Below are 22,787 nucleotides of genomic sequence, written 5' to 3'. Positions count from 1 at the left end.
AGATAAATAGGTACCACTCCGGCGGGAAGGTAAACGGCATTTCCGTGTGCTGCTCTGGTTCGCCAGAAGCGGCTTAGTCATGCTGGCCACATGACCTTGAAGCTGTACGCCGGCTCCCTCAGCCAGTAAAGTGAGATGAATGCCGCAACCTCAGAGTCCGCGACTCTGATTTGGAATAGATTTGGAATAATAGAGAAGATGCAAGGGGGGAAAGTTAACATAAGGACCCACAAAGGGGAAGAAGGAAGTCCAGGGGAATCAACGGAATTCTCTTTCCATTTTGGTTGTTTGACAATTGTTCGTAAATTTCAAAATCTGAATGAATGAATGAATGAATGAATAAATAAATAAATAAATAAATAAAGCCTTTACCAATCAGATGTTTGAGATGACATCTCCCATTAACCCTTGCCAGAAAGGCCTGGAACTGCCATGCAAGGAGCTGGGGACTCTCTGAGGTCAATACCCCAGGGCCAGTCAATTGCTATCAACCTAACCTACCACACTGGGTTTTTGTGAAGATATACAGTAGCGCCTTGGTTGTCGAGCGCCTTGGTACTCGTCCAATTTGGTTCCCGAATGCTGCTGCAAACCAGGAAGTGAGTGTTCCAGTTTGCAAATGTTCTTTGGAAGCCGAGCGTTCAGCGGAGCTCCCACAGCTTCCAACTGGCTGCAGGAACTTCTTACAGCCAATTGGAAGCTACGCCTTGGTTTCTGAACATTTTGGAAGTCAAACGAATTTCCAGAACGGATTCCGCTCGACTTCCAAGGTACCACTGTAGCAGGGAGAAGGAAACCATGTTTGCTGCCCTAAGCTTGTTAGAAGAAGGGCAGCATAATAGTGAAACAACAACAAATGCTGCAGTTTGCTCCCTCCCAGACCCTGCAGCTCAGAAACTCAGTAAGTCAGAATACTGAGGCCCAGAAACAAAGAGGTTGAGCAATTTTCAGCAAAATGAGCAAAACAATGTGTGAAGCATTCGGCTGAGGATGAGTCAGTGGAGAATTTGGGTTTCTTGGCATAAAGCATCCATGTTTTCAGCAAAAGAGATTCCAATCATGAAAACATAGGAAAACTAATATACAGAAATGCCTCGCAAGACGGAAAACTCGCTAGACGAAAGAGTTTTCCGTTTTGGAGGTGCTTCGCAAAACGAATTTCCTATGGGCTTGCTTCGCAAGACGACAATGTCTTGCGAGTTCCTGCTGGTTTTTTCCCCTCCCCCCCTTTTTCTAAGCCGCTAAGCCGCTTATCAGCTGATCCGATCAGCAGATAAGCCGCTAAAAGCCGCTAATAGTGCTAATAGCGCTAATCCGCTAATTCTTCAATGGGCTTGCTTCGCAAGACGAAAAAACCGCTAGACGAAGAGAATCACAGAACGGATTCTTTTCGTCTTGCGAGGCACCACTGTACTTGATCTGACTAATGGTCCACCTTATCTCAGCTAAGCATTGAGACAACTCAATTCAGCATCTAGTCATCTCTTCTTCTTCTTTTTTAAATGCATTTTTATTAATTTTCTTTAGTATAAATCAAACAAAACAAATACAATAAAGTTCCATAATCTTATACCCACTTGTTTTTTCATCGCTCTACCGAGCGCGGACTTCCCTCCCTCCCTCCCTCCCTCCAGCAGGTTTTCATTTTACACTTTACACTTTCCTTTTCTGCAGTTTATTGTAATCCTGCTACAATCTTTAGATTTCTACAATTGTTTCCCCAGCATCTAGTCATCTCAACTCAACTCAGCACCTGGTCTCCCAACAAAACTGACAAACAAAAATCCTGCAAAATGAAACACAAAATGAGAAAGATGTGCATTCTATAGTCTACTCACTCAAAGTGCCCATTGGGATGTGGGGTTTGCCATGAGGGAGGGGCTGTATCATTAGACCAGGCTGAATTGAGGGGGTTCGGACAACGGGGGCATGCCGGGGAACTTGGATTGGGGCAACCTCCTCTTCCTCTGGATCTGCGGCTTGAACATCCTCATTCTCCAGGGACTGGGCAATGGAAGACGTGGAGCTAACATCATCCAAATCTTCATCGTATCTCAAGGACAGGAAGGCTGACTGGGAGAGGTTGGCTGAAATCATAAGGCAAAGAGGGGATGAGAGCAACAGGAAGCCTTCCTGATTTGGAAGCTTATACAGTGGCTTTGAGGGGGTGGGTGGTATTTCAGAAGGAAGAGTCATGGAACAAGATGTGACGGGATATTGGCACTCTGATATCTTGAGGTGCCTTTGCTCTGACCCAGCAACCCCAAGATTAAAATTGGCTTAGACTGCATACATTGCCAATACATTTAAAGCACATAGCTTCCCCCAAAGAATCATGGGACCTGTAGCTTAAGGTTGCTGAGAATTCTAGCTCCAAGGGGTAAACCATAGTTCCCATGCTGCTTTGAGGGAGGGTGCATGTTTAAAATGTATAGCGTGAAAGCAGCTTTAGATTAATTTAAAATGGAACCAAGCACTTGGAAACAAGAGGGAGGCAACAGCATACTCGAGCAAATCCCAAGGATTGGAGAAGGACAAAAACAACACCACCCCAACAACTCCCAAAGGGGAGCGCCTCCAAAAAGCAGGCCAATGAAGACCAAGCATGGTCAGTGGAGCTACAGAATGCCAAGTTGTCAATTAAAAAAGAAATATACAAAATGTGTTGGATAGTGAATTGGTCTGATAGAGCCCCTTACAGCTAGTAGAGGAGGAAGGCATGGCTACCCTGAACAGAAGGACCCTTTGAAGAGGAGAGGAATATATTGCAATGCTTTGCAGCTGGCTCCACCTAATGGCAAAGGCAGGCTATTGTGTGTGTGTGTCAGGGGGAGCAGACAGTTGGAAAAACAACTTTGCCAAGTGATGAAGTTATTTTCAAGTCCCAGAGGATACCTGGTGCAGTTGTCCTTACGGGCGGCACCTTCCTCTTAGAAAGCAAATTCCTCAGCTGGGCCTGCTTCACAGGGGACAGTTTGGCTAGAAGAGAAGCAAGAAGCGTGATTATTTATCGAACACTGCCAGTATGGACCCTTAAGAGAGCTCTACCTCTCTTTTAAATCAGAACCAGTGAAGGCGGTGAAGGTCCTGCGTGAGTGTCTGGAGGCGGTTGGAAGATGGATGGCGGTTAACAGATTGAGGTTGAATCCTGACAAGACAGAAGTACTGTTTTTGGGGGACAGGAGGCGGGCAGGTGTGGAGGATTCCCTGGTCCTGAATGGGGTAACTGTGCCCCTGAAGGACCAGGTGCGCAGCCTGGGAGTCATTTTGGACTCACAGCTGTCCATGGAGGCACAGGTCAAATCTGTGTCCAGGGCAGCTGTTTACCAGCTCCATCTGGTACGTAGGCTGAGACCCTATCTGCCTGCGGACTGTCTCACCAGAGTGGTGCATGCTCTGGTTATCTCCCGCTTGGACTACTGCAATGCACTCTACGTGGGGCTACCTTTGAAGGTGACTCGGAAACTACAACTAATCCAGAATGCGGCAGCTAGACTGGTGACTGGGGGCGGCCGCCGAGACCATATAACACCGGTCTTGAAAGACCTACATTGGCTCCCAGTACGCTACCGAGCACAATTCAAAGTGTTGGTGCTGACCTTTAAAGCCCTAAACGGCCTCGGTCCAGTATACCTGAAGGAGCGTCTCCACCCCCATCATTCTGCCCGGATGCTGAGGTCCAGCGCCGAGGGCCTTCTGGCGGTTCCCTCATTGCGAAAAGCAAAGCTACAGGGAACCAGGCAGAGGGCCTTCTCGGTAGTGGCGCCCGCCCTGTGGAACGCCCTTCCAGCAGATGTCAAAGCGATAAACAACTACCTGATATTCAGAAGACATCTTAAGGCAGCCCTGTTCAGGGAAGTTTTTAACGTGTGATATTTTACTGTATTTTTGGTTTTTATGGAAGCCGACCAGAGTGGCTGGGGAGGCCCAGCCAGATGGGCGGGGTATAAATAATAAATTATTATTATTATTATTATAATCCTGCAGACATTCAGTTTCAATTGCAAATCCTTACATCCATTAAAAAAAAAAGACAAGGTTTCTAGCCAACTAAGTTCTAGAGCAGATCCATTTAAAAATAGTGGACTGAAGTAAGTCATGCCCTACTATTTCAATACATTTACTCTGAGCAGGAGTAAATTAAATGTTAGGAGATACCAACTTGCTAGTTACACATAGTGCAGCTTTTTGAACTCAGTTTCCCAGATGTACTGGGAACACTTTATCAAATTAACCCGAAAGCCAGCCCATGGATTTGAAACCAGTAGCAACCACCATGGACTCCCTCCTCCACTGAGAACAGCTTCCCTCAACTTGGCACCCTCTGTAGGTTTTGGACTGCAAGTCCCGCCAGCACCAGCATGCTTTTGTAGTCCATAACACCCGCTGAAAAGGTGGCCATAGGTAATTCTCTATTTTAGGATTAAATAAGATTATAATATTTGATATAAGAGAATGGTTGCAAAGTGAAACAAGTTACGCGTGCTAGCCTTGTAGCTCTCTTTGTATGAAGTATTTGTAACAGTTAATCATAAAAAATAAAATACGGATGAAAAATTATTCTTGGGGGGCGTGGCAGGTTGTATGTAATGTTAGACCTACTCAGAGTAGATCCTCGGAAATTAATGAACATGACTAACTTGGGTCCACTCCAAGTAGAATTTAGCTGCATACAATGTTTTGTTCATTTCCTCCTTTGCTTTATTACATCACCATCAAACCAGAAGAAAAACGAGTCCTCATCAGTCACCCGGCCCAGTCTTAAATATGCTGGTAGAATCTTGATGGTGGATTTCTGAAACCTTGTGAAGTTAGGGTTTTGTTTTTGTTTTTTTACTTCACACTTAGCACACAAAAGCAGTTGTTTTATGGACAATACTGTAGCTGCTCCATCTACATTTTTATTGCTGTGACTAAATTCTAACTTGCTTTATAGCTTCACTATGCAGGAAAAAAACAGGGTTGAGGCTCGAAGAAGCGACTCAAGCCAGACAAAAAAAATTTATTATTTCATACAGCGCTTGGGTTCATATGTTAACACTAAGACAAACCATGGTTTAGCATGAACATGCTGGCTCCTGCAGAGCAGACCACAGTTGCTTTGCCAGTCTTTTTGGGTCAGTTTGGTAGAGCAACTAAGCCAAGGGCTGGCTCAGATTGCATTCTGAGCCCAGGATTGCGATTTGGGATGCTCTTCCTTTACCACAATCAGTAGCCAAGGTGCCACACTATGCTGAGCTAAAAGGGGAGGAGTGGAACAGGTGTGAGCTCCTCCCTGGGATCCAGCATGCTGGCTGGGACTAATGGGAGTTGTAGTTCAACAACATCTGGAGGGCCATAAGGTTCTCCACACCCATCGTAAGTCATAGTGTGGTTTACTGTGATGTACAAAACCTTGATAAATTATTATACAGTAATCAAGACCGATTATTATCTCTGTGCAAAGAGTCCCCTAAAGTGTGCTTGTTACACAGAAAACAAACCCACACACAATAGCACTACACAAGGACATGACAACAGACCAATGTAGTCACTACCTGGTGATTTTGAAGTTCTGGTGGAAGGTTGAAGAGTAGCTTTTGTCAAGGCGTTACTTAGGCTCTCCAGTTCACTGTCAAGGCTGAGTTGATGAGAGTTAGAAAAGCGGCAGGGATGGAAAGGAAAAAAGAAAAAGCCAGGCATCAGTCAGACCCTATTTACTGTTTCTGAAGAACTCAAAAAGCACAACTAACGTCAGATTCTTGGCACAGCAACGAGCCAGGGCAGAAACGTGGTCTCAGCAACTTAAAATTAGCTAAAGGCAAAACTAAAATATTTATGGGGATGAACCCAAGATTAGTTCTACTTAGAGTATACCCATCAAAATTAATGGACATGGCTGATTTCAATAGCTCTACTTGGAAAGCAGCTTGGCTGAATACCAATTTTAGCTCAATTTTTATACACTGCAATACGATTTTAGTTCATATACAAACCAGGGGCATCTGCAGCAACGCTTATCAAAGCTCTTCCTCGGATGATGGAAAAGAAACTGAAGCAAAAAATGTAATACTATGATGAGGTGCAGAGGAAGATACTAAGTTGCCAATGCATCTTACCTATATGCTTACTGACACTTAGAAGAGGAAAAATATGTCCGTATTTTATTTAACAACAATATAGCACTTAATTGTAAATGGAACCTCTAAGTGGCTTACAAAAAGTAAAGGAAAAACAATAAAATCACCTGGTTCGAATCACCATATATATATATATATATATATATATATTTGCTTTCGTAGATTTTCACGGGTACAGGAATGTAGGTTTTGGTGTCTTCGGGTGTCTTCCCGTGTAAGAGTTGGGGTGTCTAGGCGACGTTTCGACGAGGTCTCACTCGTCATCTTCAGGCTGGTGCTTTCGGCTTCTTGTTACTGGAACAGAGCAGGATCTCAGTGTTTGAGTTCCTATAAATTCTCGTAGGTTCTTGTCAGCTGGAAGGTTTCCTCCCCGTAATATCTCACCTCTACGGGGAGGAAACCTTCCAGCTGACAAGAACCTACGAGAATTTATAGGAACTCAAACACTGAGATCCTGCTCTGTTCCAGTAACAAGAAGCCGAAAGCACCAGCCTGAAGATGACGAGTGAGACCTCGTCGAAACGTCGCCTAGACACCCCAACTCTTACACGGGAAGACACCCGAAGACACCAAAACCTACATATATATATATATATATATATATATGGTGTGGGTGGGTGTATACACACACACACACACACACACACACACACACACACACACACACACACACCATGACTGTAATAAATAAAATCTTAAAGCAGTTTACAATAAATAGTAAAATTAGCAATACAAAACCAGAAACAAATTTTAAAACCTTTTAAAAGAAATAACATTAGCAATTAAAAAGAGATTAAAGCATGTCAACATCTGTACATTTGGAGATGCTTGCCTTATGAAAGACAAGATTGTGGATTTTAAATATTTTTTTAATTCCTGTTTCTATGTGTCTGGACAAGCTTACTAAAAAAAAAAAAAAGGCACTGAAAAGGGAATAGTGAAGGCACCTGTCCGGTGTCTTTAAACAAGAAGTTCCAAAGTGATAGGACAGCATCCTCCTGTGATGGTTAGTAGGAAAAGAAGGCTCCACTGCACTTGTGGGAAGCAGGTTAGGCCAGTGGTTCTCAACCAGTGTGCTGTGACACCCTGGGGTGCCTTGAATAACAGTCAGGAGAAACACTGGCCTCTGGCCTCTCTCATCTCTGCCTCCCAAAAACTTGCACAGCTGTTTGTTGCAGCAGCCCTGGCTACAAGCTCTCCAGGCAAATGGTGCCTCTGGGGCTGGCCAGGGGGTGGGTGGTGGAGATGGTTGCCAGGAGCTGAAGTGGCCTCAGCCAGCCAGCCCTTGCTGTTGGGAATTGTACCATTGTAATGTGTAATGTGGAGAGTGGTCTGGGAGCTGCCCGGTCAGGGAAAAAACAATGCTATCCAGGGTTGTAAAGACTGCAGAGAGAATAATTGGGTGCACTCTTCCCACCTTGGATCAAATCTATGCTTCCAGGTGCCATAAGAAAGCGGCAGAGATAGCGCAGGATAGTGTGCACCCCGGAAATGATCTCTTTCAACTTCTGCCTTCTGGAAGAAGGTACAGGATTATAAAGACTCGGACTAGTCGCCTGAGAAACAGTTTCTACGCAAATGTGATTTTGGTTTTAAACGCATTGTAAGGAGTCTGTATGGGAGTATATTGTATTTAAAAATGGGACATCAGAGTTTTTAGGGGGCTAACCAGGTTGGGATAGCTGGGATCGCAGACTTGTTGGGTTTTGAATGTCTTATGTAGATTTTTCAATTTCGTTGTTCTGTATGGGACAATGACAATAAAGAGTATTGTATCGTATTGTATCTAGAGACAAGTGGGAGGCTGCGGGGGGGGGGGAGTTCAGAGACTAGGGGCAGTGGTGGTAGCTGCCTGGAGGACTCCCAAGGAGAGGGGAGAGGAGAGGAGGCTGAAGGAACACTCCACAAGGAAGAGTGTTTTGGGAAAGAGGATGCTAGCCCTTCAGGCAGGGGGTGGCATAACTGGGCTCTTGAGCCCCACAGGGGTGCTGCAGAAAGAAAGTAGTTGGTCAAGGCAGCCGTGGACTCAAAAAGGTTGAAAACCTCTAGGTTAGGGGATACAGGACAGGCCACATGGCATGCACACACTGAGCTCTGTCCTTCAACAGAGGGAAATGGGGGCTGCTACCATGGCTGCCCCCACATCCAAGCATCCAAAGTCTGAAACAACCATTTCAGTTTCCCCATAAATAGAGCTGCATCTGCGAGCATTTACTGTTTTATATTTTTTTTTAAAAAAACAGTAGGGAATCTTTGATCCTCAAGATGTTCTGAACAATGACTCCCACCACACCTGGGCTATTGGCCAGGGGTGGATGGTAGCTGTAGTTCAACCACATTTGGAGGGCCAAAGGTCCCCCACCATCTGTTTTATAAGAACTCTTTATGTAGGCTGGCTTCCAGTGAACTCAGCTACTGTAAATATTGAGTAGAGAGGGACCATTTTTTAGCTCACAGCTCTTAACCACTATGCTACTCTATTTAGACATTGAAGTACATATGGAGAAAGAAAAGCAAGCAACTCACAGGAAACTAGTGTTTACAGGCATGTTCCTTTGAGGAAAACTAAACTGTCCAGCAGGACAAGAAGATCCACCTGCATTATCAGTTACAAGAGGTTGGATTCCAAGTTCCGTAAGTGGAATCTGCCCATGGAATTGACTTTTCCATCTCCTTCCCCTCTAACTTGAGTCCCTTACCCACCATAAAACCTGCCGTGATATGTTCTTCTTTGTGGGGAGGGGACTCCCATAGTATAGAATGTGGTACTTGGGGATGGGGAAGTTGGTGGTGAAATTTGAGCCCTGGGCAGAGGTAAGCACCTTCTAGACATGTAAACACGTACGAATGTACTCGGCATAAAGGATGGTGGGATACAGTTTCTAACAGAATCCACGGAATAAAAGTCACCGTTATTCAAACTGAACAGAGGGAAAGATTTTCAGAAAATGTTTACTCAATGATATTAAACACACACACAAAGCTGGATGGGGCTGGTGATGGGTTGGAGGAATGTGGGGATGGTGGGGGTGGAACATAGTTCAACACACGTATCTGTTTCAGTCCACAACCCCTGAAAGCTCAAAAGCCTACTTAAGTTTGTCTCACTGCCAAGTTCTCTGTTATTCATAGCACCCTTTGGGGCTTAAAGCACTAGATACATGCTGTTTAAAAAAAGTATGTATACACACTCACACACACACACAAGCTTTCCATTCCATCTAGACCCAAACACAAGGAAGGAAGGAAAATGTGGCTTACATCGAACATTAGACCCATTGAAATTAACAGACATGACCAACATAGATCCATTAATTTCAATGGATTGTGTTCAACTCAAATAGTAAACCTCTTGAAATTAATGGGCCTAACTTAGTAATCTTCATTCTTTTCAGTGTCTACGCTGAGCAAAACTTAGTTTGGACACAATGCTCCTTCTTTGGCAAAGCTTTGGACCCAGCACTCAGACAAACCAATGCACTGCAGAGTGGGAAAGCAAAGCTGCTTGGGGGGTTTCTTGAGCAATGCTCACCTTTGTATGCTGCTGCTGGAAGAGGTGGTAGTAGATAGGCTCCACCGTGGCGTCTGATTGTACAAGCGGAGCTCCTGCAGGCTGCCCACCAAATTCTTCAGCCGTTTCAGCTGCTGGTCAATAATCTCCCGGTTATTGGTGAGGGCATTGAAGAGAGTCTCGCGCTCAGGTACCAGTAAGTGCCTATTTGGAAAAGGAAAAACCAGAAACCAAATTTCAAAAAGGAGAGAAAGAGAGAGGCAAAAGAACAGAGAAAAATACAACAAAACAATGCAAACATTTAAAGAATGTCATATATTAAAACAGTTAAAAGGAGTACCAACACAAATGCAGATTGTAAATGGTAGGTCAGAGAATACCGCTTCAAATCTCTGCAGATGGAGACCGCAGGAAGCGAGTGCTCGTGTCCTTGAATGCTGCTTATCGGTTTTCTACAGCCATCTGGTCGGCCACCGTGAGAACAGGATAGACCATTGGCATAAACCAGAAGGGCTTTTCTTATAAGAACTGGGGTTTTGTTTCATTTTATGATACCATCGAATTGTAGAACTGAGGAACTGGAAGGGACCCAGAGGGTCATCTGGTCCAGCTCCCTGCAATGCAAGAAACTCAACCCACTCAGTCCCCTCATCCAACTTGAAACCTGAAACCGGACTCTGCTTAGCTTTGAAAATGTGCCAGCAGTTTTACTGCTGCACCAACTGGCATTTGTTATCATGCTAGATATTTATGTTTTTATGTTGCAAACTGCACTATGATATTTGAAGACACTTGGCTTTTTGAGTATGACTTAGCTAAGAAGTAAGCTTGAAAACTCACTTCTGCTTTTTTTGCTTTTCCAGGTGCCGATCCCACTCCAAATCCAGGACATCATTCACATCCTGAACAGCAAATTTCACGTACTGGTGTAAGCGCCGGATTTCCTGCCCAGAAAAAAGAGGGTGGGGAATTCAGAATCATTTTTAATCCACTCAGGACACTATACAAGTGTGTGTGTGTGTGTGTGTGTGGTGTGTTTCAGAAATTATTAAGATTATCAAGCGTTTACAACCATACAGGATGAATAAATAACCAAAGAATCAGTGCAAACAACCTTAGAGAAGGCATTTATTTTAAAACATTTCTATCTTCTCTGACCCGGCTTTAGCCTTATTGGTGATTGGGCAGCCTGAGGATACTAAAATAGTCCAATCAGAAACTTGTAGCTTCACATCTGGAACTAGCCACTCACTGGAAGACACTGGAGCTTTCGGAGAAAGGCACGTTGGCTGGGATTTGGGGAAAAGCATTGTTAGAGGGCTTGACATACCATAGTAGAGTACAAAGCAGTTTGCAGAAATAAAGGATGAATTTGAGAAAATCAGGGTGTCTTTCTTGATTTATGTAAACCAGAGCTGCCCTCCCTTAGCCTGCACCTCTCTCTGCTGCATGCCTAGACCTGTCTCAAGCCTAACTCACAGTGGTGCCAGGAGGGCAAAGTGAACCTTCAAGCATTTTGTATAAAAGGGTTATTTAATAATGGAAGTGGTTTCAAGAAAATGGGGCCAAAGTGGAAAGGGCTGTTGCTGTTCATGGGCTCCAAAGAGGCATCTGATTGGCCACTGTGAGAAAAGGATGCTGGGCCAGACAGGCCTTCAGTCGAATCCATCCAGATTCTGCTTATCTATATCACATTACAGATCTAGATTCACATGTTTATTCAAGCAACAACGACTCAATGCCCTATTTTAATTTAGATGTGGCATTTGGGGAAGATGATCATTGCCTGCAGGGGGCCTGTTGGAGCCTCAACTGGTGTGCATGAATGATTGAAAATTGTCCCCAAAAAGGCTTCTTTAGTTTAATGAATGTGCTTGTTCCACTGGCTTCAGAACTCAGCAGGGCTGCGGAAGATATTGATTTGCTGGCTGCTACACTTGTAGGGAGAGATGGCTGCTGCTTTCGGCAAGGATGTGTTGCTATTTTGAAGAGCATTGTCAAAAGAGAGAGAGAAATGCTATCCACCTTTCCTCGATTTTAATTCCTTATAGCAAAAAAAAAAAAAAAAAAAAAAGGCAGTATGCCTCTGACTATCAGTTGCTGGGAATCGCAAGTAGGGACAGCGCAGCTGCACTCCAGGCTTTCCACTGCGGCACCTGGTTGGCACTGTAAGAACAGGAGGCTGGAGAAGGTAGGCCTTTGGCCTGATCCAGCAGGGCTCTTCTTATGGCAAGAGAGTTATCAACCAAGGGCAATAAGAGATTAACTAACACCCTGACCTTACATTCAGCCTTCTAAGGTACTGTTTTAATTATGGTTCCTGCTCAGAGGTCGCATCCCACATTATTCTCATGCACCCAAGCTGTGTCAATTACACAATACCAGCCAAGGCTCAGTTCAATATTTTACAGTTCAGCACGACAGGGAAGAAATAGCTTGTTTAACTTCTGACACCCCAGGGGAGGAGAAGTGCAAGCAGAGTGAGGTGAAGTCTCTCGTTCGAAAAAACCTTTTTGCACATTGGCAGGAACTTCCTGCGGCAACCCAGCATTTACAAGCCCATTTGGCTTCCAGCCTCCCCATCCGTGAAATTAACTGCAGCAGCTCAAGTCCTTGTAAATCATCACATTGAGCAGCACGGCACTTTGTGGTGATAAAACAATCCCCGGTGATGAACCCACTTTTTCTTTATAAAAATTGGGTTAGAATTATTAAACTGGCACTTCATTATGAAAACTTTGCCTTCCATGTTTGAAGATGGAGCAAAGAAAAATGTTGAGAAGATGACATTAGCTTAAAGAACAGCCTCTAGGCCAGCGGGCCAACAATTTGCCCTTTAGAGAATCGTACAATAGAGGCATTGCTCACCCCAGAAATGTAGGAAGCTGCCTTAAATTGAGTCAGGCCATTGGTCCATCTAGCTCAGTACTGTCTACACTGACTGGCAGTGGCTCTCAGGGGTTTCAGGCAGGGAACATTCCCAACCCTACTTGGATGTGCTGGGGACTGAATCTGGGACTTTCTACATGCAAAGCAGGTGCTCTACCACTGGGCTATTGATTTCCCCCTAAACATAAGGAAGATTCTAGTCCTCATGGTTCTGAATCAACAGCCAATGTACATAGGAAGCTGCCTTGTACTGAGTCAAACTACTGGTCCAACTAGCTCAGTACTGGCTACACTGACTGGAACACTTCACCAGAGTTTCAGACAGGGTTCTCTCCCAACTCTACCTGGAGATGCCAGGGATTGAAGTTGGGACCTTCCGCATGCAAAGGAAATGTTCTACATCTGGGCCATGGCCACTTTAGCAAAAATAATAGGGACTGTCAACTGGTAGTCACAAACCCAATTTAATCTACAAATAGTTTCCATCCAATCTGGGGAATTGCACATGTATTCACAGAGAAGCAGTACAGTATAATGGAGAACCTGTGGTTCTCCAGATGTGGTTGGACTCCAACTCCATGAGTCCCAGCCAGCCTGGCCAACAGTCAGGGGTGCTGGGAGTTGTGGTTCACCAATAGCTATAAGGACCAAAACATAGCTGCCCTGGGATATTGGATAAAGAGACTGGCTAAGACTATGAAACGGACGTGGGTGGGGCTGTGGGTTAAATCACAGAGCCTAGGGCTTGCCGATCAGAAGGTCGGCGGTTCAAATCCCCGTGATGTGGTGAGCTCCCGTTGTTCGGTCCCTGCTACTGCCAACCTAGCAGTTCGAAAGCACGAAATGCAAGTAGATAAATAGGTACCGCTCCGGTGGGAGGGTAAATGGCGTTTCCGTTCAATGCTCTGGTTTGCCAGAAGCAGCTTAATCATGCTGGCCACATGACCCGGAAGCTGTACGCCAGCTCCCTTGGCCAAAAAAGCGAGATGAGCGCCGCAACCCCAGAGTCGTTCGTGACTGGACCCAACGGTCAGGGGTCCCTTTACCTTTACAAGACTAGGGAAACCCAGGTTCTAACACCCAAAGACATGAAACTCACAAGGTTGCCTTGGGCCACTCACCATATCTCAGTCTAATCTACTTGACAGGGCTCTTGGGGAAGTAAAAAGATGAGAGGAGGAGGTAAGAGATTCATATGCACTGTCCAAAGCTCTTACCAAAACATTTCCAAGCAAACACGCTTAACTTCTGAGAAGGGAGCAACTAGCAGCAGGGAATGCTTGCTAGAGATTGGAGCAGCCTATGTCTCATCTCTAACTGGAACAGGTACCATTACCTGCTGGGGACCATGGGGTTTGGAACTTCCTCTGTCTCCCTAGCAGGCATTTATAATTTCCCCCTGGCTCCCAAAGCTCTGACCCCCTTGCCCTATCAAGGATCCTACCTGAAGTTGAGCTTCACTTTTGGGGTCCAAAGGCCTCTTATAGAGCAGCTGAAGATACGCAGAGTTGTGAGCACGCTTGTCCTTCTGTCTTGCTTCTTCCAGCCCTGCAAACCCCTCCAGCAGGCTTGTCTTCAGGAGGCTAAAGTCTGCATGAAGGGACTACAAGAAAGGAACAAAGGGAGAGGAAGACCCACCAGGAAGTAGGTGGAACTCTTTGTCACAAACACATATGTGGCTTTTCCACAGACATGTTAATTCATCAGGTCTGGAAGAAAGCTATACTGGGGCAACAACACAGTTCAGCAGCACAAACTGTTGCCAGAAGCAGGATTCTACATCTCATGGGCAGGAGTAGTAGGACCTAACAAATCACAAGGCTTCTACAAGCCTGTCTGCATCCCAGTTCCCTGTTCATTTCTTTTTTAAATTTTTGGCATCTGTATGCCACCCTGTTTTGTCTAATTAGACAAAACAGAGCACTTAAAAAAACAAAACCCCAACATAAATAGAACAAAAACAGTGGCAACAATAACATTAGCAACCTGCCCCATTATATATTACTGAAATGAAGAAAGCCTTGGGTAGAAGGTAATCAGGGTGGATTTGGGTGAGAAGGACTGATGGTGCCGTTCAGTTCTGGTACTCAACATTAATGAAAACTAAGACCAGGGATTTGTCCTTAAGTGTGTGCCTTTTGCAACTGTTCTGTTTGAATATCAGGATTCTAGCAAAAGCAACAGCAGATCTTGGAAGCCTGCCCTCCCCTGGTCTAGAGGCTTCAACTGTGGCAAACTGTTTGCTTGATGCTGTCTTTATTTTATTTTCAGTCTTAGCTCAAAACCAGACATTTTATTTCCACTGGAATTTTTAAGTGGCCTGCTGTGGATTTTTGCTCTAAAGTCATTCTGAGAAGTTTGAACAAGAAGTGACTAAAAATCATTCAATAAATATATATGATTTGCCAAAAGAATAGAACCCAAACAGCCTTCAGACCATGGTTTCCAAGCCAGTCACAAATTATGGTTATCATTTCAGACATGGTGCTAAGCTTCTTTAACCAGAAGATGGAACTATGCTGTATGCACATTTCTGTCATCTTACTTTTGTCTCTAGCTCAAGAAAGGTTTGTGGGACAGTTCCCCAAAACCCAGCAAACCTATTTACCGGAGGCAACACAATGGAGTGAATACGTCTCCTTCAGGAGCACCAAACCCCCTTTCAAACTTCCTCCTTAGGAGTGCAATCTGATGGGAATAGGAGAAGTATGATAAATAAGGAAAATACATGAGGCGCGCAGCCAAGGGCAAAGTGGCCTATTAAGCCACAGCATATTGTTTTCAGCAAATGAAAACAAACTCAATTACGTAACAATGGAGTGAACTAACTACTGTATTTAATAAGTGGGACTTGAGTGGGGCAGGAATCAGAAGGCCATTTCAAACCACTGTGCTTTATGATACGATTTGGCAATTGTTTCAGGCAAAGCTGAAAATAAAATATATACACCACACAATGAAGAATACAACACCCACCTTGAATTACCAGGGCTACCAAACAAAGCAGACATGGTTAGGATTGCACAGAAAATGTCATAGCCTCAGTAATAGTAATACCACCATAATCGTCCCATGCAGTCAACAGAATGAGAAGGTCTTCAATTTGTAAAAACCAGGACCTAACTAGTAACCCACTCTCAACCCTGAGATAATTGAGCATGAAGGAAAACTTGGTTCTCAACTGGAGGCTACATCCTCCGCCAAATCCTCTTACCTCTGTTGTCTCTTTGATCTCCAAAAGGAAAGTGTGAAGGTCGTTTGACTCCATCCTCAACATCTCCTCCTCTTCCTCGGTGCCCACTTCGATGGCAGCTTTGGCTGTCCTGCCTTTCAGCTCTTCCATCTCCTTCTGGAAATGTGCAATCTACAGGAACAAGTTTAGTAGTTCATGCATGTTAAATGACAACACACCCAACCATTGAGAGCTCAGGTTGGGGAAGAACAGTAAGGACAGCAAACATGTTGCCCACCAGATCTTGTTGGACTACAACTCCCATCATCCTCTGATCATTGATGAGAGTTGAAGTCCAACTTCATATGGAGTCCAGGTTCAAAGAAAGGTGACCCGGGGAGGAACAGTATATCATAGCTCCAGAAAACCTCACCTCCTCCCTGATTCCTATGATGACAGGATCTGAATCATTCCACTGGTGAGTCTGTTTCTCCACCCCAGCAGTGGGTGGTTGCTGCCGGCCCTGCAAGGCACAAATGCTTTATTATTGTTTGATTGGGAATTTTAGAACTAAAATGTTCTGCTATGAGAGATAAAACAAGAAAACTTCTGAACATATTAAAGGAAGAGAGGGAGGAAGGGGGGAGCGTGTGTGTTGAAAGCAAAACACAAGTAAATAAAGTTTGCAATTTGCTTGTCAATAAGGGTGGGTCTGACAATAATGGTACAAAAAATTAATACCAAGGACAAGAACAATTAAGCCTCCCCAAAATTAAAACCTGCCTCCCTAAAATCTCTTAAGCAACTCCCACCCCAACGCCAACAGTGTTTAGGCACCCTGAGACACATATTCACCAGGAGTCACAGGTAAAATGTCTTCCTTCCTAAATAACCACCTAATATGCACAGGAGCACACTCTTGGGGTTCACTCATGTAACTGAATGTCTCCCTTTCCCAAATCAGCTCAGAGACTCCTTCAATCTTCCAGAGAGAAGTTATGTGAAACAGAAGCAGCTTTGTTCACGCAGTAAGCTCTGTCGGATTTGATCCTTGTTTTTGAGATGGAACAATATGGTTCCTGTCAAGGACAGACAGGTCAGCTTCTAATTACCTGGGAATGGATCACTTTTGAAATAGCTGAGGAAATCTTGGCCGTTTTCTGGAGCATGGAAGCTGGAGGAGCACTCTGAGAAGGACGCACCACTAGGAGTCCAAAAAGAAACAAAATGACTCACACTCATGAATTTCAAAGATTACAGGATTTGGTAAGTGTGGCTATCTGCTTTCGGGAAAATTAAGTTGATATGTTTTTATGTAGTTTCCATATTGCTGTTTTTAAGGTTGTGTTTTAGTTTTAATGATAGGCTGTTTGTTTTTTTAGACTGAATGCTGCTTAGGAGATTTTTGAAATATTAAGCAGTAAATCAGAGCTCTCCAAACTGTGTGCCATGGCACGTTGGTGTGTCAGCTGCAGTGTGTAGGAGTGTCAAGCAAATGCTCCCCATGCTTCTCCCAGGGCTGGAATAGGGTTAGTTTAACCTCCAGTTTGCTAGTAAAAAAAATGAATTACTGTGTTGTGAAATGATGCATGTCTAAAAAGTGTGTCACCAACATGAAAAGTTTGGAAAGCTCTGCAGTAAATAAACACTTTAAATTAAACTGAATAAAGAAAGTCATCCATCCGTCCCCCCCAAGAAGCAAGAGATTCTGTAAGCGTCAATCTCCAATGCCTGATGCAACAGTGGGCAGAAATTAGCAAGAAAGAGCAGACCACCGTGGCAAAGAGAGCTCTAAGCACACATGTGACCATCCCAGAAAGGAAGGATCACAGCCAGGCAGTTTAAAATAAAATAAAATAAAATCTGTGTGGCAGCAATAGACATCTTCAGCAAAAAGAACTAACCACTGTGGGATGTTGAAATGCCAGACTTACATTTTTGTACAAAGTTTATAGTCCTCAATCCCTGTTTCTCATACTAATCCACAGTCACAACTACATATGAGGTATTATCAGCAGAAAAAGGGGGAAAGGGAGAGGGGATGTACCTGCTGAAGAGACTGGGGTGGAAGCCTTGATCGGCACTGCAGGAGAAGTGCCCAGCACAGTGGACTGAACCTGAGTCCCAGCAGGTACAGGCTTTGCAGCAGGTGAAAAGGAGAACATACTGGAGCTTTGGCTGCTGTTGGCAGCTGGCGTAGAAGATTCTGCAGCAGCGAACCTGGGGAGGGAGGGAGAATAGAAGAATCCATGCTCTTGGGACTAGGAAGCTTCATGGTACGGGCCTTTTGTAGGTGACTGTTACCCGTAGCTGCATGCAGGGTGCCCTTGGTCACACCCTGTGCCATCAGCACTCTGCAAGAGCAGTGGAAGACCTCTGACCCACAAATGTATTGAAAAATAGCTGCACTATATATTTAAAGCAGTACCAATAGTCAGGGCTTCTCCAAAAGAACCCAGGGAGCTGTTGCTTGTTAAGCCTGCTGAGATAAGTTAAAGATAAAGGTAATGGAACCCCTGACTGTTAGATCCAGTCGCAGAAGACTCTGGGGTTGCGGCGCTCATCTCGCTTTATTGGCTGAGGGAGCTGGCATACAGCTTCTGGGTCCTGTGGCCAGCATGACTAAGCCACTTCTGGCAAACCAGAGCAGCGCACAGAAATGCCGTTTACTTTCCCACCGGAGCAGTACCTATTTATCTACATGCACTTTGTGCTTTTGAACTGCTAGGTTGGCAGGAGCTGGGACCAAGCAATGGGAGCCCGTCGCGGGGATTCGAACTGCCGACCTTCTGATCGGCAAGCCCTAGGCTCTGTGATTTAGACCACAGCGATAGGTTAGGAGACCCCATTCCCTCTCACAGAGATATAATTTTCAGAGTGGCTTAACAGTCAATCCTTCTTCCCAGGAACTCTGGGTCTCCTAATAGCTCTCATCCCCCTGAACAAACAGTTTCTAAGATTCCTTGGACAGAGGACCTGTTTAAAATGGTACTGCTTTAAATGTACAATGCAGATGGGGCCCCTGGTGCAGAACCTGTGGTGCCCTTCCGGATATTGGACTCCAACTCCCATCAGCCGCAATCAGCATGTTCCATCGGACAATGGGAACCCTGAATCCAGCAACACACGGAGAGCCCCACCAACTTTAAAACAATGTGTTTAATACATTCAAAAACTGCTTCAACACCACCACGATTACATTGGCTAAAAAGACTCAAAGGGAGACTTACTTTTCAGTGAGGTTAGTTTTGACGGAGGAAGGCGGCGAGGCAAAACCTTGCTTTAGCCCAACAGGACTCGCGAAGGGAGGGGCCCCGGCTGAGCTGTCCATGCCCGCTTTATAACTCACGGAACCAAAAGAGGAGGGAGGAGAAGCTGTAAGGGGGCTGGACAGCAGAGATGGAGTTGGAGGCGCTTTGGAGATGCTGGTGGCCGGAGAGAAGGGGAAGCCGACTGCTCCGCTCAGGTTGGAACCAAGGGGAGGCTTGGGGGTCTCCAATACGCCAGGATACTGCGGCGGGGCATCAGCGGCAGATCTGGTGGATTTCAGAGTGAAGGAAGCGAAAGACAAAGGGGCTGCCCCTTTGCTGGAAACTGCAGATGTGGCTGGGACAACGGCCAAGGAAGCTTCGACTTTTGGAGGAGCAGAAGCGGAAGCGGATGACGGGGGAGTGCTGCCTGGAAGAGAGATGAGAGGTTTTGTTAAAAGTTACTACGTGACATTAGGACCATTCCACATCAAATAAAAAAACAAGGGTTTCACTACCCACCCTCTCGGATTTTGATGAAACTTAGTGCACACCCTTCCCTTATGGTTGCAAAATTGAAAATAATGCATAATTTTAAATTCTTTAAATCTTTTTCTTGCTAGGTCTTATTTCCTTACATGCCAGCATTTAAAGTTTCTGACCAATTTTTTTTTTAGATTGATTTCACGATATAGCCAATTTTCATAGTTTTAAATACCCCAAAACTGAAAAAGTAGTCTGCACTTTTGAAAAAAACACCCCAACCTGTAATAACCAATATTATTTTAGATTTTAAGAGGAACAACTTTGTTTCATTTATTTTTTCTATTACAGCTATGCATTGTAGGAAAGTTGTACCAGGTAGCCATTTTTCCCCCATGATGTCCCAAAAACGTATAATTTTGTTACAAGACATAAAAAACCATTAAATCTTATTCTCTGTTGAGAAAGAGTATGTCTTTGCAATAATTTTCATCATCAAAAAACTTTTGATTCCATCGTGCCCACACGCTGAAAATTTAGGTTTTCTAAACCTAGTTTTTTCACCAAAAAAACTACAGTACATTTATACATTTTTTAAAGGCATTTATAAAAACTTCTGGGTGCTGGTGTATTTTTTCCTGAAATCCTCACCCTCTTATTGAGCTCTGTGTAAAATTTCAAAGAGATCTGATCATTGGTTATGGAGGAAAAAAATAAAATGTACACAAGGCCGAGGATCTCAAGAGGGAAAAAAATTAAGGGGGTTACTTTCTTTCAATCATAAGGGATGGGTGTACAGCAAGTTTCATCAAAATCGAGATGGTGGGTGGCATGACCGTGTTGAACTGAGGTGGAATGACCCATTAGGAAGAAGCCAGACAACACTCAAGGGCCACACTAGAATGTTGTTGTGTGCCAAGACAATTGAGAGCACTAACCCAGAGCAGAACAATTCCAGAACAGGGTGAGCTAGCCAGGAGGTGCAACAGGAGTTGAGGAATAAGGAACTCAGCTGGGCTATAAAACCAGGCAAGGATGCTACAATCGACATCTTGGAGTTACAGTTATGCAGGCTGGTGGAAAGCTATTAACCGTGACTGGGTGTATGCTGCAGTTAAAAGGCTAGCTGCTTCACACTAGCACATTATTTGCCCATTTGACGTAATCTTGCTTGCTTGGACTGGCAGCTGCTGCCTATGATCTCTGGGCTCTGGGGTGATCCTGATAACACACTGAGGCCGAGACAGATTCACTGCAAAAGGGAGAAGACCCTCAACTGCCACACAGCTTGGTATTGTGGAGAGACTTTCCTACACAATTGAGATGTACCTCAGAGGCACTTGGACTTACCTCCACAGCTCAGCATGCCATCATACGAGATTCTCCTTCCCCCATTTAGCCCCACAGGGGAGGGCCAGAGTCGGCACACATTTTAATTCTCTATCAAGACCTGACATGTTTTGTGTACATGCGCAGATACATGCTTAAAAAGGTAAAGGGACCCCTGACCATTAGGTCCAGTCGTGACCGACTCTGGGGTTGCGGCGTTCATCTCGCTTTATTGGCCGAGGGAACCGGCGTACAGCTTCCGGGTCCTGTGGCCAGCATGACTAAGCCGCTTCTGGCGAACCAGAGCAGCTCACGGAAACGCCGTTTAACTTCCCGCCGGAGCGGTACCTATTTATCTACTTGAACTTTGACGTGCTTTCGAACTGCTAGGTTGGCAGGAGCTGGGACTGAGCAACGGGAGCTCACCCTGTTGCGGGGATTTGAACCGCCAACTTTCTGATCAGCAAGTCCTAGGTTCTGTGGTTTAACCCACAGCGCCACCCGTGTCCCTCAGATACATGCTTAGAATACTGATATTAGCTCTACCGTTTAAGGATATGGCAGGGTAGACATACAAAGTAATTTAATAAAAATGCACAATAGATCTTTTCAGACTCAAAGATCGGACCTCCAAGATCCCTGCCCAAAGGGCTGGGCCCTTAAATCAATACTACAGTTTCCCAGGTCGGCTGGATTTTAATTGAGCTGGGAATTGAGAGCACAAGGCCTTCTACAATCCCCCATCGATTTTTGGCAAGGATCATGTCAGTCTGAATCAAACATCCTGCCAACAAGCATGCCAAGTGGAGCTGGAAAGAAAAGCCTTTGCCAAAACTAAGGTGTTCCATATTGAACAGGAAATGCAATTACACAGATGAAAAGTGAACAGGGCTTTGCAGTGAACCTTCATCTCTGGCCAAAACAGATAATACACAAATAGTTCTCTTCGCCCTTTGAGTTCAATATTTACTACCAATATACTGACCATATATTGGCAGCTCAGTGAGAAAGAACCTGCATTGCATGCAGAAACTCCCAGGTTCAATCCCTGCCATCTCCAGTAGCTCTTCAGGGTTCAGGCAGGAGACATTCCCAGCCCTACCCGGAGATACCTGAGACCTTCTGCATGCAAAGCAGGTTTCTCTACCACTGAACTACACTGCTCCCCTCCACACCTATTAGGAAGATTCCTTATTTCATATCAGATTGCTGGTCTAGCTAACTGAGCACTGTCTACACTGATGGGCAGCAGCTCCCCAGGTTTCCAGACCAGGGTCTCTCCCAGCCCCATCTGGAGATGCCAAGGACTGAACACAGGTCCAACCAATCATATACGCAAAGTGGGACAGTTTGGTAGCCTCTGCATTGCACACAGAAAGACCCAGCTTCAACACCCAGCTTCTCTAGGTGGGACAGAGAGAGGCCTTGCCTGAAACTTGGAGAGATGCTGCCAGTCAGAACAGATAACACTGATGGTCCAACCTGGCATGAGCTCTGTTTCCTACTCTCCTATGGAACACTGATCTATTAAGATCTATTAAGGTGGAAATGCTGATGAGCAAAACTGAAAGATTGAAAAGGGAGGGTAAGGGGCACAGGTACGCCTTTTTTGATCTCAAGTTGTGCAAGTTGCTTGCCACGCCCTCCTTATCACTCTACACCAGCCTTCTCTGGCACGGTGGCACCCATACATTGTTGAATTCTGACTCTCATTATTCTTGGCCACTGACTGCTGGGAGTTCAGTAACACCTGGAGGGCACCAGGCTGCTCCATTTGCATTCAAAGTGCTTTAGGATAAGTGTTCTACAACCTTGGATCCCCGGGTATTGCTGGACTAAAACTCCCCCCAAAAGCAAGCAAGCACCTACCGGCTGATTTCGCTCCTCTGTCTCCTTCTGGAGAGAGAGGCTCCGGCACCACCATCAGAGACCTCACACCAGGGTTTTGATTGACCATGTAAAAGGGGCAGAGGACTCCATCAGTTGACAGCAGCAGCAGGACCGGTGCTGGGTCCGTGGTTTTATCCTCACCTGCA

The 22,787-nt window shown here is 45.0% G+C and overlaps 1 protein-coding gene across 7 annotated transcripts in view; it reads right to left on the bottom strand.

The window, feature by feature from the left end:
* Positions 1–22,787, bottom strand: part of NUP214 (nucleoporin 214) — an 83,967-nt gene that overhangs the window by 46,579 nt on the left and 14,601 nt on the right. For 6 of the 7 annotated variants that reach the window (XM_081180072.1, XM_081180069.1, XM_081180073.1 and 3 more), the window contains exons 11-22: positions 22,621–22,782; positions 18,922–19,369; positions 17,739–17,911; positions 16,804–16,895; positions 16,125–16,214; positions 15,734–15,883; positions 13,964–14,122; positions 10,471–10,574; positions 9,652–9,834; positions 5,538–5,620; positions 2,896–2,979; positions 1,839–2,087 (exon numbers count right to left, since the gene is read on the bottom strand). In XM_081180072.1, coding sequence (XP_081036198.1) covers positions 1,839–2,087; positions 2,896–2,979; positions 5,538–5,620; positions 9,652–9,834; positions 10,471–10,574; positions 13,964–14,122; positions 15,734–15,883; positions 16,125–16,214; positions 16,804–16,895; positions 17,739–17,911; positions 18,922–19,369; positions 22,621–22,782 — 1,977 coding nt within the window. The remainder of the gene's footprint in view (positions 1–1,838; positions 2,088–2,895; positions 2,980–5,537; positions 5,621–9,651; positions 9,835–10,470; positions 10,575–13,963; positions 14,123–15,733; positions 15,884–16,124; positions 16,215–16,803; positions 16,896–17,738; positions 17,912–18,921; positions 19,370–22,620; positions 22,783–22,787) is intronic. The other variant, XM_081180075.1, reaches the window with a different exon arrangement.

The sequence above is a fragment of the Podarcis bocagei genome (genome assembly GCF_964188305.1).
Source record: "Podarcis bocagei genome assembly, chromosome: Z".
NCBI classification, from domain to species: Eukaryota; Metazoa; Chordata; class Lepidosauria; order Squamata; family Lacertidae; genus Podarcis; species Podarcis bocagei.
The sequence above is the reverse complement of the archived record's forward strand: the minus strand, read 5'-3'. Positions and strand labels throughout refer to the sequence as shown.